Source organism: Phoenix dactylifera, chromosome 3 (genome assembly GCF_009389715.1).
Source record: "Phoenix dactylifera cultivar Barhee BC4 chromosome 3, palm_55x_up_171113_PBpolish2nd_filt_p, whole genome shotgun sequence".
Lineage (NCBI taxonomy): Eukaryota > Viridiplantae > Streptophyta > Magnoliopsida > Arecales > Arecaceae > Phoenix > Phoenix dactylifera.
Genome location: NC_052394.1, coordinates 6,996,843 through 7,012,523, shown reverse-complemented (window position 1 = coordinate 7,012,523; position 15,681 = coordinate 6,996,843). Strand labels below are relative to the sequence as shown.

Below are 15,681 nucleotides of genomic sequence, written 5' to 3'. Positions count from 1 at the left end.
GTGGTGTCCTAGGTGCAGAAAAATTATGGGTTATCCCCTTTTTACTACAAAATTCGTCAAATAATTGATTTTCGAATTCGGTACCATGGTCACTTCTAATGGCTATGACTGAAGACTCTCTAGCATTTGTTACTTCCTTATTGAACTTTTTAAACATAGAAAATGCTTGATCCTTATGTGCTAGGAACATGACCCATGTGTACCTGGAGTAATCATCTACTATAACAAGACCATATTTATTTCCACCTTGACTTGTTGTTCTAGTTGGACCAAATAGGTCCATGTGTAATAATTCTAGAGGCCTAGAGGTAGAGACACATTTTATGGATTTAAAAGAGTTCCTAGATTGTTTGCCAAATTGACATGCTTCACATATTTTGTTCTTTTCAAATTTTAATTTTGGCAAACCTATCACGGAGTCTCTTTTAACTAATTTAGTTATTGTGTCCATGCTTGCATGACCTAACTTACGGTGCCATAACCAACTAGCATCATTATCTTTAGTTTCATTTACAACTAGACATTGGTTATGTTTTGCAAGATCTTCTAGGTCTACAACATATACATTTTCACGTCTAATCCCTTTAAAAACTAAGCTATTATCATTAGGATTTGTTATAATACATAGTGATGGTTTAAACATAACATCATATCCTTTATCACATAATTGACTGACGCTTAACAAGTTATGCTTAAGACCATCAACATATCTAACATTATCTATAAAAGTAGAAGGGGTGATTTGAACTTTACCAATACCAATGATGTGACCTTGGTTGTTATCTCCAAACGTCACAGCACCTCCCTTCTTAGCTTCAAGGGTGAAAAATTGGTCTTTATCACCCGTCATGTGCCTTGAGCAGCCACTATCCAAATACCAGCAATTTTTGTTGACCTTGGCTGCAAGACACTCCTACACAAGCAAATCATGTCATCTTAGGTACCCAAGTTTTCTTGGGTCCTTCATGGTTAGTCAAGTTGGTTCCTTTTGGAACCCATACCCTTTTAATTTTTCTTTCAGTTTTACTTTTCCTAAAATTACATACATTTGCTTTATGGCCTACTGTACCACAACAAAAGCAGGTTATTTTCTTAGTTTTTGTTTCCCCAGCTTTAACAAAGAAGTTACTAAGAAGTTTTTGCTTATTCCTTGGTTTATATCCTAAACCGGCTTTATTAAACACTGCACGTTGACTATTTAGTATCATGTTTAATTTTTCAGAACTATAGGTAAATCTTTCAACTAAGGGTTTGTATTTGTTAAGTTCTTTAGTTAGTGTTTGATTTTCGGCTTTTAGATCATTAAGTTCTTTAGTAAGATCCTTATCTAAGGTTTGTTTATATTTTTTAAGTTCTGAAAGTTCCTTAGTTAGTTTTTCATTATCTTTCGTTAAGGTGTTAGTCTTCTTAATTAAGAGTTGGTTGCTTGTCTTAAGTTCTAGATTTTCTTTGGTAAGATTATCTTTATCCTTAATTAATGAATCATGCTTATGAATATAAGTTTGGTTAGTTACTTTTAGTTCTCTGTTTTTAACATTTATATTCTTATACTCAATCATTAATTCATTGAACGCATCATAAAGTTCATCAAATGTAAAATCAAAATGCGTATCGGAAGTTACCTCGTTTTCGTTGGCCATGAAGCAGAAATTGGCCTTCTCTTCTTGTTCTTCATCTGATGAGGAGGATGATGAGTCGGAGTCCGATAGGGTAGTGACAAGTGCCTTTTTCTTCTTGTACTTACTCCCCTTCTTCAGTAAGGGGCACTCCGCTCTTATGTGACCCGGCTTCTTGCACTCGTAACAACCAATCCCCTCATTTTCCCTTTCCTTACCTTTGTCTTTGCGGTAGGAATTTGAGGGGCCTCTCCTTTGATGATAGGACTTCTTGTGGTTGATGAATTTCTTGAACTTGCGCACAAGAAGAGCCTCACCACCATCTTCCTCGTCTTCTTCTTCTTCACTGCTGCTGCTGCAAGACAAGTCCTTGTTAGAAGAAGTAGATTTAAGGGCTATTACCTTTTTCTTATGGGAGGACTCTTCCTCGTTGTGTTGTTTCATGGTGAGCTCGTGCGTCATGAGGGATTCAAGAAGCTCCTCAAGTGGTAGCTTGTTCAAGTCCTTGGCTTCTTGGATTGCTGTCACTTTAGCTTCCCACGACCTTGGTAGACACCGAAGGATTTTTCTGACAAGCTCACTGTTAGTATAGTTCTTGCCAAGGCTTTTTAGACCATTGACAATATCAGTAAACCTAGTGAATATGGATGTGATTGTTTCATTTGAATCCATTTTAAATAGTTCATATTTATGAACCAAGATGTTTATTTTGGATTCCTTGACTTGATTCGTGCCCTCATGGGTCACTTCAAGTCTGTCCCAAATTTCTTTTGCTGAATTACAAGTTAAAATCCTATTGAATTCATTACGGTCTAAGGCACAATAGAAGACATTCATTGCTTTAGAGTTTAATTGTGCCTTCCTCATGTCATGTTCATCCCAGTCCATTTCTAGTTTAGGTACCTTAACACCATCTATGTAAATGGATGGGATGTATGGCCCATTTACTACAATGGACCACATCTCATAGTCTTGGGCTTGGATGAATATTCTCATCCTAGCCTTCCAGTATGAGTAGTCAGATCCATTGAAGAAAGGGGGTCTTTGGGTGGACTGACCCTCAATGTGAGAAGATCCAAATGGGGTTGTCATTTTGATCTTTTAACTCTTGAGTGGAAGAGTTTTTGGCTCTGATACCACTTGTTGCCCAGATAGACAACCCAAGAGGGTGGGGGGTGAATTGGGTTTTTAAAATAATTTGACTAATTAAAACTTTGTGGATGATTAATTAAAAACTATAGCAAGTTATTTAATTAAGGCCTAGTGCTGTGAGTAATGTGCGGGGAAGAAGATGAGAGACAATGCACTACAAACACAAAGTTTTATAGTGGTTCGGAGCTAACCCTTGCTCCTACGTCCACTCCCCAAGTCTCACTTGGGAATTTCACTATAACCCCCTTGGATTACAGCCGGTTGTTTTGCAAGCTCACAACCAAACTTGTTGTTTTACGAGCTCACAACGAACTCGGTCGGTTTTTCCAGGCTCACCGACTAGAACCAACCCCGATTGTTTTCCCGGGCTCACAATCAAACCCTTACACACGTTGGTTTTAACTTGGCTCACCAACCAACCTTAAACCTCTTGATTCAATCCCCCGATTGAATCAAGTAAATACAAGAGATAGAAGAAAACAGAAAATAGCTTCTCAAAAAGCAGATTTAAAACAATATAATCGTAAAGGAGTTAGAAGCCCTCAAACGCTTTTAAGCTGGTGAAGAGGTATGGCTTCTGGAACTCCGGTCTCCTCTCGAAAGAGTGGTCGACTTGAATGCAGGAGGAGGAAGCTTTTTTTGTTGGGAAGAAGTTGTTGGAGCAGTAAATGCAGATCTCCCCTTTTTCGTTTAAGAGCACTTGGAGAGCTTGAAAACTTGAATGCTTGGAGTGGAATATCTGTTCTCTGCCTTGCTACAGTCCTCTGTGGCTATTTAAGCCAACCCCCACGGAAACTAGCCGTTACTCTGCTTTTTCTGGCCGTTCTGCACACTCTGCGCAGCCTGACAATATGACCGTTGGTGGGTTAGAGTCGACTCGCGCGATCAGGAGTCGACTCGGCTGTAGCAGGAGTCGACTCACGCTTTTCCGGAGTCGACTCGGCAACTGTTCCAAATTTGAATTAAAGTTGCCGTCTTGACTGGGAGTCGACTCGTCTTGACCTGGAGTCGACTCGCCAACTTCTGGAGCTGACCTGGCAATTTTGGAGTCGGCTCATCCACTGAAGTCCGTGGATCCAATTTTGAATTTTGTCCACTCGAGTCGACTCGACTGTCCTGGGAGTCGACTCAAATCTCAGAGCCCGAACTCCCGTTTCTCTGTCTTTTGGCTCATCCAGTCTTGGAGTCGACTCGAACTTCCTTGGAGTCAACTCGGCTCTCAGTTTCCGAAAGTTGGTCTTCTGCCTTTTGACGTGAAGCTTGTCTCGGAGTCGACTCGAGCTGTCTGTGAGTCGACTCGAATCTCAGAGGCAGTAACTTGGTCTTCTGTCTGTTGATGGTCGCGGAGTCTCGGAGTCGACTCGTGCAATGCGGGAGTCGACTCGAATCTCAGAGTCCGAAAACTGCTTTCTGACTTTTCTTTGTGTTTCTCTTGGAGTCGACTCTTACTACCATGGAGTCGACTCGTTGAACATTGGAGTCGACTCGCGCACTTCGGGAGTCGACTCGTTGACAGTCTCTGAGTTGAAGCTTTCTGTCCTTCTGTCTGTTCTCAGTCGGAGTCGACTCGTACTGATCTGGAGTCGACTCGAGCTCGTGCCAGTGAACTTGATACGCTTGGAGTCGACTCGTGATACTCGGGAGTCGACTCGAGTCTCAGACATTGGTTCATGCAGACTTCTTAACTTATCCAAAATACTATGAACCAAGTCTAGAAACACTTGGACAGGATTTTCACTGAAACACTCAATTGAATTCATTAGTAATCACAAGATATACTCAAATGCTTTGAGCTCATCAAAATCAAATGGGGTTTTAATCAATCACTCCACAAGGATTGTATTATGTTTATTTCTTTGACACTTAGATATAATTGATTATGTTTCTGATTTTCCTGTTCTTCAAATATATGTACATGTATGGTTTTGAATGTATGATTACAGGAATTGTCTCTGACAAAGACATAATGTTTGACCATTAAAGATACTTCTCATTTATGGACTGTGGTTAAATAATTTGCTAGTGTTGTAGTACTTGGAAGGAACTATGTCATTATGTTGATGTGGAACCGCCTTGACTCGCATTAGTAAGTTGTTTAATTATGGTATTATGATGACCCAACTGACTGTGGATTAGAATGATGCGCGCCTAATGTTTATATCATTCTAACTAAAGTATGGTCATATGGGCCAAGTGGGAGAATGTTGGGTTTTGACCCACATGACCACAACGTGGTCAGTTACAGAATGAATCCCGTAACTGACTCCTAGAGAAGTGGAAACTCCCTTAATCCTTGATGGAAGGATAAGGCTTATGTGTCTCACCCTCTGCCTATTGATCGACACAGAACCAACCATCAGGGGGTGTCATTAACGCAGGGTCAAGAGGGAGAAACGAGGACTGTAGTTGTGCAGATTACTCATGGATCCAGGTATGCTTCCTTTCATTATTGGTTCATGATCCTCTTTATAGATGTTCCTACATCAGCTACTTAATTAGATTTTTGGAGGCATTCTTAAAATTTTTCACTTTCAGCATGAGATCAATTCAGTGACACGAAAACCATTAGCTTGCTTTAATAATGTATACATTGCCGGCTATAAGGGTGTGTTCCGAGTGTTGATTGAGCAGGCCACTTGTGCTACCAACGAGCATGGTATGCATTCCACATTCACAATAATTATTTGTTTTCTTTATTTTTTTTGAATAATATCAGCCTCAACTCTGCATTGGCAACAAAGACAAACCAGAAAAGCGTCATATACAGTAATTAGGCCTGCAGGAGTAGTTCAAACAATATGCAACATAAGAGCATCACAATTGGTATGTGTTCGAAGCCAAAGGCTCTTAACGAAGTATGCCGAAATCTCACTCAACTCAGCATCATGTAAGTGGCTGATTGATCTATTTCTCCCTTTGTTCTCTAGCACTGTGCAAATCGTCAATCTAGCAACAAAAGAAATCATAGCTTGGTATTATTTTGCATCCTACCAAAGTAACCATTCATAAAACAAGATCAAGCCATAGGAAACTCTATTATTATGTCCTCGTCTTATCAGAATATGAAATATTTCATTGGACAATCAGATAAACATCGGGAAAGCATGCAGCACCTGTCCTCGTCAACTTGCGCTGTACTCCAAGCCGACACATGTTTACTGTTCCCTTCCCTGCAAATGTGCTACGCTCTGAGGTCTTTCTGAGAATGCTAGTCTTCCAGCATCAGTTGAATATCTTTCTGTCGGTGACTATTTCTACGTTGGTGGCATGCTCCGATGGCAGCTCTGAAAGGGAAGTTTTATTCCAAGTCTGGAAATTAATGAACAGATGTGTCCTATCATTGGCTAAATTGACAATAGTTATGCTAAAGGTTAATATAATAGCATTGGGCTCCAGTTGCTCTAGAAGCTGCAGAAAACACTTTCAGAGCTCTACTTCTCTGTTGTCTTTCAGATCTTCTACTCATGCTTTTCTTCTTTGTTGCTGCCTGCTAAATTTGTTCTTGCTTTTGCGGATTATTGGCCACTATTGGAGCTTTATTCGCCAAGGCACAAATGTCAATTGGATCATATTGCAGGATAATTAATTACATCTCTGATATTTTGGTTTTTTAATCTCTCACAATGTAGATGCAGCAGATGTACTTTCTGGCCCTGTACTGTAATGTAATGTTCGCACTACTTGAACTAAAACAGCCAGTGGATTAATCAACACAAAGATTCATCTACCGAAATCTTACAAAGCTGATTAGATTGACATAACTTTGTTACTACGAGCAGGACAATCTATCTTCCGAGAGAAGGAATTAAAAATGAAAGACTTAAAGGAGGTTAACCACCCACTGAAGCAAAGTTTTGCAGAAAGGGTGACAGTAATGAAAGGTTAGCCTCGACAATTAAGTACAAAAAATAAAAAAAGTCTTCTATAAGCTTGGGAGAGCGTTGATAGCATTAACACGACCGGCCAACTTAGACAAGACGTCGGCCCTGAACGCGCCGCTTATTCGTCCACCCTCTAAACTCTCTTTGATCGCATTCTACCCCTCCACGTACCCCCTCTCTTTCTCTCTCTCTCGGACTACTACTAGTATCACTTCAGTAATCCCTTCCCCTCCCACCCCCTGATAGCAAAGGAAGGATCAGGTGCCATGGACGGTAATCAGCGAGAACCGGCGTTTAAGTGTAAGGCGCGGGCTTTGGCAGGTTGACGACGTTACCGCAGTGCAGGGCGTTCTCTGGCATGTTATACTCGTCCCTCAATGACCTCGCCGGCGAGGCCACGCTGATGTAGAGCTGCTGCCCTAGGTATTGCTTGTCCCAGACCAACGTCCTCAGGTTCCACATTCCGGCATTGTCGAACGTGAGCATTATCGCCGACCACGACTTCGGGTACACCTGAACTGTGTGCCGGCTCGCTGCATCAAGAAGGTTGTAGGTTACTCTTTTCTCGGGGGTCCATTCGCCATGTCCCATTCTGCACCAACATTGCATCAAAGATTTAAGTACCGATGCAAACTGATCATGCATACTGCGTCATGCGTGCATGCGCTGGTTCTAACTCTTCAAGTCTCGAGGTGTGATTAGCACGGCATGACATGACATGACATGACATGACATGATATAGGAAAGAAGGAAGGAGGCAAACTTACCCAGCCGGGAAGAAGGCATAGCCATCAAGGTGATAAGCATGGATGCTTCTCTCAGGGTTCTCTAGGATAATCTCGATGAAGGTCCGGAAGGTGCAGTTGATGACGTTGGGTGCAATGGTGATGAGACTTTTGCCGTTCGGTGGCTCGTCCCCGACGATGCTGTACTTGAACTCCTTGTCAGTGATGCCGTAGTACTCCGACAGCTTGAGCGGGGTGACGGGGTTCTCATGGGAGACGCCATTGATCGCGTAGCGGCGCTTGCCGTTGACGAGGCCGGTGCCGCCGCGGAGCTTGATGGTGCGGGTGATGTTGATCTGGCCATAGTGGTAGGAGCCCTGGGGGTTGGGGCGGGCGGCGCTGGCGGTGAGGTTCCAGCGGAAGGAACGCCACTGGTTGAAGGACCAGGCCCAGCCGGAGGGAGCCGGCGGCAGGTCCTTGGATGGCGGGGCGTTGGAGCCGGCGTAGCGGACGATTGCGCTGCCACCGCAGCTGTACTTGGTGAAGCGGGTGGACATGAGGATGTAGTAGTCGCCGGGCTGCTGGTCGGCGGTGACGAACACGGAGAAGCACTGGCCGATGTGGAGGTCCAACGAGTCGTATGTGTTCTGCACGACGTGGGAGCCCTCCATCTCGACTAGCCTCAGCGAGTGCTTCTGGATACGGAAGTTGAGGGAGTCCTTGATGCCGATGTTGCAGACACGGAAGCGGTAGGTCTTGCCGGCCTCCATGGTGAACATCGGCGGCTCGTCCTTGCCGGAGGCGTCCTTGCCGTGTTTTCCATTGATGAGGACGCCAGCGGGGCGGCCGATGCTGCGGCCGCTGTCGAGCCGGCCCGCCAGCACCTTGTGGCTCTTGGTGTACCAGTCGCCGGCCAGGATGTTGAACTCGTCGGCCGGGTCGGCGTAGGGGACCGGGATGAGGAGCCGGCTGTGCACGCGGATCATGCCCATGCCGCCGGCCGCCTTCTGCATGCCGATGGACGGGAAGTAGAAGAAGCTCCCGATCTGGTCCTTGGGCTGGAAGTGGTACGTCCAGTTCTTGCCCGGCATTATGGGGCAGTTCGTCCCCGGCATCCCGTCCATCCACGAGTTCTTCCTGTGCTGAATGCCATTCCTGCCATGCAAAAATGATAACAAGATTCATTCAAATCGTGCAAGCATGCAAGTGTTGTTTGTTGTTCTTGTGTTGAAGAGACAGAGAGAGAGAGAGCGAGCTAACAAACCATGAGAGGAGGAAGGGTTCGTCGAGATTGTTGAAGACATTAACGATGATGTTGTTGTTGGAAGTGCAGTTGATTTCGGGACCGGGGAACTGGTTGTTGATGAGGATGACCTGCTGGGGAACGCCGAGAGGGGAGATGGTGCCGTAGGTGACGTTCCATTCGAAGAAGAGGTACGGGTCCTCGGCCTGGACCGTCGAGAGGCCGAGGAGGGCTAGCAGCACGACGAGCGCGACCCGTGACATCTCTCCTCTTGTCTTCTACTGTTCTCTTCTTTTATACCTACTCTATATAAGATAGAAACGATATGGCCTCTATTTTAGTTTTGAGTTTGGGGATGGGAGGGGGAGAGGAAGAGGAGAATTAGGTCATAGAGGAGGGATATGGAAGAAGAGAGAGGCCACCGGAGAGCTTGGCTCCGTCTTTAGATCTTGGCTTGGCGCTGACTCCTTAATTTATAACACAAGCGGCGACTCCGAGTCCTATAGAGAATAGAAAAGAGGAGGGTCGTGGAGGAGTTTGGGCCACATGCCCGTTCAAAGCGTTGCCTTCCTTCGCTCGTTCTCCGCGCTTGGCGTTCTTTCACTCCCAACGGTTTTTATCCATTTGGGGGAGGGAGAACGAGGAGGGCGGAGAGAGAAGGGGTCGCTGCTCTGTTCCTTCTTCGTGTTAGTCCTCCAGACGACTACACCTGTTCTTCCTGTGTCGGGTGCGGTGTTTCTAACCAGTACTCTCGACCACTTCCCTACGGATTTGAGAGCGTTGAATATTTCGAGGTTTAAAACAAACTTTCTTGCGAAAAACGAATTGCAAAGAAAAATTCCCAGATAGGGTACATCTTGGGGGAGACTCCTTCATAGTGATCGACTGGATATGGGGAGTGAATCACTTTGGGGATGGTCACCTGTTGATTTGTGAGACTTGTAGATTGATCAGAGAGATGGAGTCCTTCCAGACAGTGCATATGTATAAGAAGACGAACATGAATATTGAAAATGTCATCAGCCGAATAGAAAACTTGATTCTTTTTTCCTTGTATTTTTTTAAAAAAACATAAATTCCTTAGCCTAGACAAGCAACTCCTACGAATTTCACACTTATTTTTGGTAATTTAAGTATAATAAGATATTTTTATACTAGTTTATTCATTTTAAACCAGTAATTTATTTTCCTACTGCTGGTTAATTATTCAAATTAATGGTTGGTTTCCTGAATAGATATTTCTCATTTGGTGTTTCTGGATGGAAATTTCACGTATGATATACTTTAGAAAAGTGTTATTTCGTATATTAACAACTTGAGAGTTTTGTCATACTAGTAATGAGGAAAATGTATATAAATTAATTAAATCATTGCATAGTCTTAAGTAGACACAAAAATAAAGGCATGAAAATTTTGATTCTATTATACTTTCAAAGGGTTTTATAATGATATTGATAAATGTATTTATTCTAAAATTACTAGTGATTAAATTGTAATCATTTGCTTATATGTTGATGATATGTTAATTTTTAGAACTAACCAAAAAATATCTTCTATTTTCAGAATAAAAGATTTGGGAGAAGTAGATACTGCATTAGTTATTAAAGTTACGAAACATAGTAGATGATATGCTTTATGCCAATAATATTATATTGAGAAAATACTTTTAAAGTTCAAGCATCATCCTTTTAAAGGAAAAAAGTTTCTTCTTATGATTTGAGTATTAAATTAGATAAAAAATTTTGATAGAGCAATTGTTCAAATAGAGTATTCTAGTATTGTTGGTAATTGAACGTATATTGTGGATTGTTGACCAAATACTGTTTTTGCAATATGTAGATTACGTAGAACTCTGATGGGGATTATTGGAAGCCTATTAATAAAATCCTTGGATATCTTAAAAGGACTATTGTACTTTGATTGTTTTATAATGAGTTTCAGTTGTATTAGAATGATATACCGATCCCAGTTGGATTATAAGTACAGAAGATAGTTGTTCTGCCAGTGTATAGATTTTTATCCTAGGAGGTGAAGCAATTTCTTGGTCATCCAAGAAATAATCTTATATATGGCACTCATATAATAAAATCCAAGTTCATTGCTTTGGCTGGTACCAGCAAAGTGGCAAAATGGTTGAAAGATTTATTAGATATAATATTATGGTCTTAATCTATGCCGCAATATCTAATTTATTGTGATATATTAGCCATGTATCAAGAGCTTATAGTAAAATATAGAATAGTAGGTCTAGATATATAAGTCTAAAACATTGTCATGCAAGGAAAGCAATTGAAAATGGAATGATTACTGTTATATATGTGAAGTCAAGTAAGATCCTTTCATTAAAAGACTCTAAAGAGAGTGAACAAAAAGATATCAAACGAGATGGGACCAAAACCATTCATTAAGTGGCCGTCGATGATGGAAACCCAACCTGTGCCTAGATATATCTAGTATTTTATTTAATGGGTAAGAACAAGTTAGTTGTAAGTGATTGATGTAACACTGATATTGTTATATAAGGCTTATGAAAGTCAATGAGTGCTCATCATTATGGAAATGAGATTGAGCAATGCTGTTTATGAAGCTCAAAATTTTTATAAAAAAAAATTATATATACACAATGGGGATACATTTAGAACTTCATCTATATGGATGTTTAAGTGGTGCCAAGAGTTTAAGATTTACTCCTGAGGTTGTTCATGAAATCAGGACAAGTACATGACCATTAGAAGTGCTAAGCGAGATCTAAATAAGCTCTCTCTAAAATTGACTAGTGTTATGTATGTTATTTCTGATTCTATGGTGAGTACCTGATATTAAGTCAAGCTTAAAAGTGATTTCAATCAGGCTTTTCAATAATTATAATTATTGAAGATATACATCGAATGATATTTTCTTCTATGCATGACATGATAATGCAACTCTTGTATCTATTATTGTTATTATTTTATATTATATTTTAAATAGAAAAGAATTAATTTTTGGTATTTTAAATTTAATTCAAAATATAAAAATATTTTTATATTACCTATCACTAGTTATTTTCCCAAATGGTTGGTTTTTCTCGATGAACATTTTCTCAACGAGTGTTGGACTTTTACGTATAACATCTTTTAGAAAGGTGCCTTCTTTTAAATTGATTGGAATCGTTTGAAGGGAACGTGATAAATAACACCCTCCCTTTAGTCTCATATAACGTTTCCCCTTTTCAGATAATAATATATTTTTTAAAAATATATATATAATAAAATAGAAAGGAGTTGTTTTCTTATGTGCATGGAGGCTAATAACAATGACTGCGCGATCTTAAAGCACAAATGCAAACATAAAAGTCCATCTCCAAAAATCTACATTACAATGGTCGAGATCTAATATCATACAAAATTTAAAAATCTGGCTAAGCCCAGATTAGCAATTCAGCATCCTTGTTTTTTTGACAAGTGCCAAAGGTCTATATCTAGTGGCACCAACCAATCCGCCCAAGATATGCTGAGATCAACTAAAACCGAGGTACGACAAAGTCGGCTAAAACTGAGGTATGCCGAGATCGGCCGAAATCGAAGAAGAAGGCGAGATTGATCTGCAAATAAGTTCACTTGTTGAAAAGTTTTCGATAGAAACCATTAGATACTTAAGTTAGTAGAGATTTAGGGAGTAATAATAGGAGAGAGAGAGAGGAAGAGTTTGAGTATAGAAGAATGCTTTAGGAAAAGAGGAAAGAAATGTGCTTTAGGGAAGAAAAAAAAAGGGAGCTTAAGAATACCTATCTGAGAGTCTCCCTGTCATCCTATATCTAGAATGACAGCAATGTATGTTACCTAATTTATCAAGAAATGCTATAATTGTACGATAATGGCTAATCATGTATTAACCACATGGTAACGGTTTTTTACAATTGGTATATAGCAATAATCGTATTTTTACTGTTGTGTTGATGTAACTATTGCCAAGACTATAATTGCAACTTATTCAATGACTTCTGAGTAACATTGACTGCACATCGATTAATACCGCAGTCATTTATTTTGGTCAACGCCGAGGTCAAGAAGGTCGGAACAACCGGATGTCAAGATGGCCAATATTTTTTCCATCAACAACAGTAGGGTGTATATTTGAATTTACTTCTTCTTATTCATGTAGCTGCCCAAATGTGGCATTATTTAAAACACCTCGATTCAAAATAAAAAAAAGTGCAATGAGGCTATCTAATTCACGTTTCATAAGACCTGAGAAGCGTTCAATGTGGTCTAACGGACCATGCATCGCCAACTTGAAGTCGAAGAGCTACAAATGCCGAAACGTAAACGAAAAGCTAGAACCGCGGGCGGAAGGACTGCGGCGAGTCGGTAGACGGCAAGCGGCCCTTAACCCTTCCTGATTTCTAGGAGGATTAACGGGATCTACCGAAGAGGGAGCGGGCGCCGCAGATGGCGAAGAGGACGGCGGCGGCGGCGGCGGCGGCGCAGCCGGATTCCCCACGTCGACGACGACCCTGACGGCTCCGACCGCCGTGGCGGTGGCCCTATTCGCACTCATGGTGCGCGTGATGGTCTCGTTGGGGCGGGGGGAACGCCGCCCAAGTACGGCGACTACGAGGGGCAGTGGGACTGGATACCCTCCACACCCCAGCCTCGGAGTGGTAACGCAATACATCCGCCAATGACCTCGCTACTGGGGCCTGGACTATCCCCCTCTCACCGCCTACTAGAGCCTCGCTCACGCCCTCCTCCTCAACGCTTTGCTCCCCGCCGCCGTCGCCCTCTCCTCCTCCCGCGGATTCGAGTCCTCCGCCTCGCAATTTCCCATCTATTCTTCCCCTTTTCCTCTTCTTTTCCTCCTTCTTTTCGCTCTTTTTTGGATTAAGATTCGATATTTTTATGCTTCTTTCATGGTCTGGGTGGTAAAGATCGAATATTTGTGCTGGGTTTTCGGGTTTTTTATGTAGGAAGCTGCTGATGAGGTGGATAAAGAAGGAGGGTCAGCACCGTGGCTGCTCGCTATGATTTTGTTCACACCTTGTTTGATCCTCATCGATCATGGTCATTTCCAGGTTAGATATTTGTGGTGGTTTGTTTCATTGTTTAGTGATGTTTCTATTAGTTTTTTGTTTGTTTGTTTTTTTCCCCTCATTATGCTTTTTGGTCCGTATAATTGCATTAGCCTTGGATTAATGCTGCTATCCTGTCAAGGAATGAGGTTGCTGCTTCTGCCCTCTTCAGTCTTGCAATCAACCACAAACAGGTCATTTCGGAATTTCCTAGCTGTTCTTTTCTTTTCTTTTCTTTTCTTTTCTTTTAAGGGGCAATCTTTGAAGGTCTTAAATCTGCATTTAATCGATCTGATGATTGTTTACAATGTTTCCTCTGATAAGTTGGTTGAACATAGTGACTAATGAAAGGTGAAACTTTGATACTGTTAAAAAGCAAATATGATAATATGTGAAATGGTTTTTAGATTAAATTTCACTATGGACTTCATAAACCAATATTATTTTTCTACTTATGCTGCTGCCTGCATAGTCAGCTTGATCAATTTAATATCAAGGTGAAGTATCCAGACAGTCCAGCCTTTCTTCCTTGACCACAACATTTCCTACAAGGTTTTTAAGTTAGCGCCATATTCAACTGCTGTAAGAGAAGAATCATGAAAAATGTCTAGGTGTGCTGGAAATTACTTATACTAACAAGTGACTAATTTTTTGTTGGTTATCATATTGTTTAGTTTTGCTTTTTCATTATATCAATGCATCTGTTTCCAGATGAGCTTATACTTTTGCACCAGCATTTTCAGCCATCTTCTGGGAAAATGCCTTAGGCATCATGATCCAATTTTTGAGGTGATGAAAGTAGGCTTTGTGGTCATGGGAACATTTGCACTTGTCTGGTGGCCTTATCTATATTCTCTGGAAGCGGTGATGGAGGTAAAAATCCTTGTTCCTATTTCTCTTCACAATATCAGTGATTGATGTATCATCTGGGTTATCTTCTTGATTGATCAAGGTCTGAAATCATGTTTTGCAGTAGCTTCTTGATTCGTTATGTGAATTAGTACAATCAGCTTGTATCTCATCCTCGACTTTCTGTTTCAAACTCGTTGTTTTAACTGGCTAATTTCATGAGGTCCACTTTTTTCCTGTCTCTAGAAATTGAAGTTAAAACTAGTCCTTTTCATGAGCATAAACCGGTTCTTTCATGACTAGCTCCCCTTGAGAGAGGAATATATGAGGATTATGTTGCCAACTTTTGGTGTGGCACCTCAATTTTCATAAGGTGGAAGAGACTTTTCACAATACAGTCAATGAAGTTTCTTAGTTTCGTCACCACTGTCTCAGCCTTCCTGCCCTGCTTTGTTGAGCAAGTAAAGGCTCCAAGTGAGGTGGTTTTCTTTATGCTTTGCTTAATAGTTCATTTTCTTTCTACCTCTTCTCTTACCAAGGTATGTTCCTCAAGCATTGATTTTTTTTAGCTTTCTCTATAGTCAGTCACATCTTGATATCATGTTAATGAAAGTTTTTGATACTTAATTTTCATTTTGCGTGTTGGGAACTGAAATAGTGCATGAGAAGTCAATTCTGCTGCCTATTTTACCTGCAAGCCTTTTAGCACTACAAGAGCCTCTTCTTTGTCGTGATCGTTTGATATTGCAATACACTTCAGTTCTTGCTCTCGTTGGTTTTATTTTCTACTCACCTGATGGTAGAAGTGGGATGAGAGCATACAGTATCTCTGTTACAAAGAGTGCACTTGTGACCTTGCCGATGTTGTGCTCCTTTATGCTTCATGTCATTTACTTAAGTCTGCAGCCGCGAGAAAAGTATCCTTTCCTCTTTGAGGCCATGATTATGTTTCTTTGCTTCTCTCAGTTTGTGATCTTAACTTTTAACTCTAATACCAAGCAATGGATGTTATTGGACTGCTCTACTTGGACAGACAGAGGCAAAAGTTTCTTTGATCCTGAAATTTAAGCAAAAGTTATATGTAGCTGTTATTTTTCACTATGAATGGACTCGATCTTCTTTGAAATGATTGAAACTAATATGCATGTGTTTGATTTTAAAAGTT

At 41.1% G+C, this 15,681-nt stretch overlaps 2 protein-coding genes and 1 pseudogene across 3 annotated transcripts; 2 read left to right on the top strand and 1 right to left on the bottom strand.

Moving 5' to 3' along the window:
* Window positions 1-6,449: 6,449 nt before the first annotated feature.
* Window positions 6,450-9,055, bottom strand: LOC103702183 (L-ascorbate oxidase homolog). The gene is made up of 3 exons (XM_008784514.3): window positions 8,639-9,055; window positions 7,417-8,529; window positions 6,450-7,241 (listed from the first exon to the last, which is right to left on the bottom strand). The coding sequence occupies exons 1-3, from the start codon at window positions 8,878-8,880 to the stop codon at window positions 6,944-6,946; spliced, it is 1,653 nt and encodes a 550-aa protein (XP_008782736.2). The 5' UTR covers window positions 8,881-9,055; the 3' UTR covers window positions 6,450-6,943.
* Window positions 9,056-12,864: 3,809 nt separating this feature from the next.
* Window positions 12,865-15,681, top strand: LOC103702184 (probable dolichyl pyrophosphate Man9GlcNAc2 alpha-1,3-glucosyltransferase). Of its 2 annotated transcripts, none has more exons than XM_039124454.1 (5): window positions 12,865-13,259; window positions 13,566-13,670; window positions 13,781-13,861; window positions 14,379-14,540; window positions 14,641-15,047. In XM_039124454.1, the coding sequence occupies exons 1-5, from the start codon at window positions 13,155-13,157 to the stop codon at window positions 14,641-14,643; spliced, it is 456 nt and encodes a 151-aa protein (XP_038980382.1). In that variant the 5' UTR covers window positions 12,865-13,154; the 3' UTR covers window positions 14,644-15,047. The 2 variants fall into 2 exon arrangements, 1 of the variants encoding a protein (XP_038980382.1); XR_005510955.1 differs by adding an exon at window positions 15,516-15,681 and having other exon boundaries at window positions 12,867-13,259; window positions 14,379-15,433.
* On the top strand, window positions 14,816-15,681 carry LOC113462416 (annotated as a pseudogene).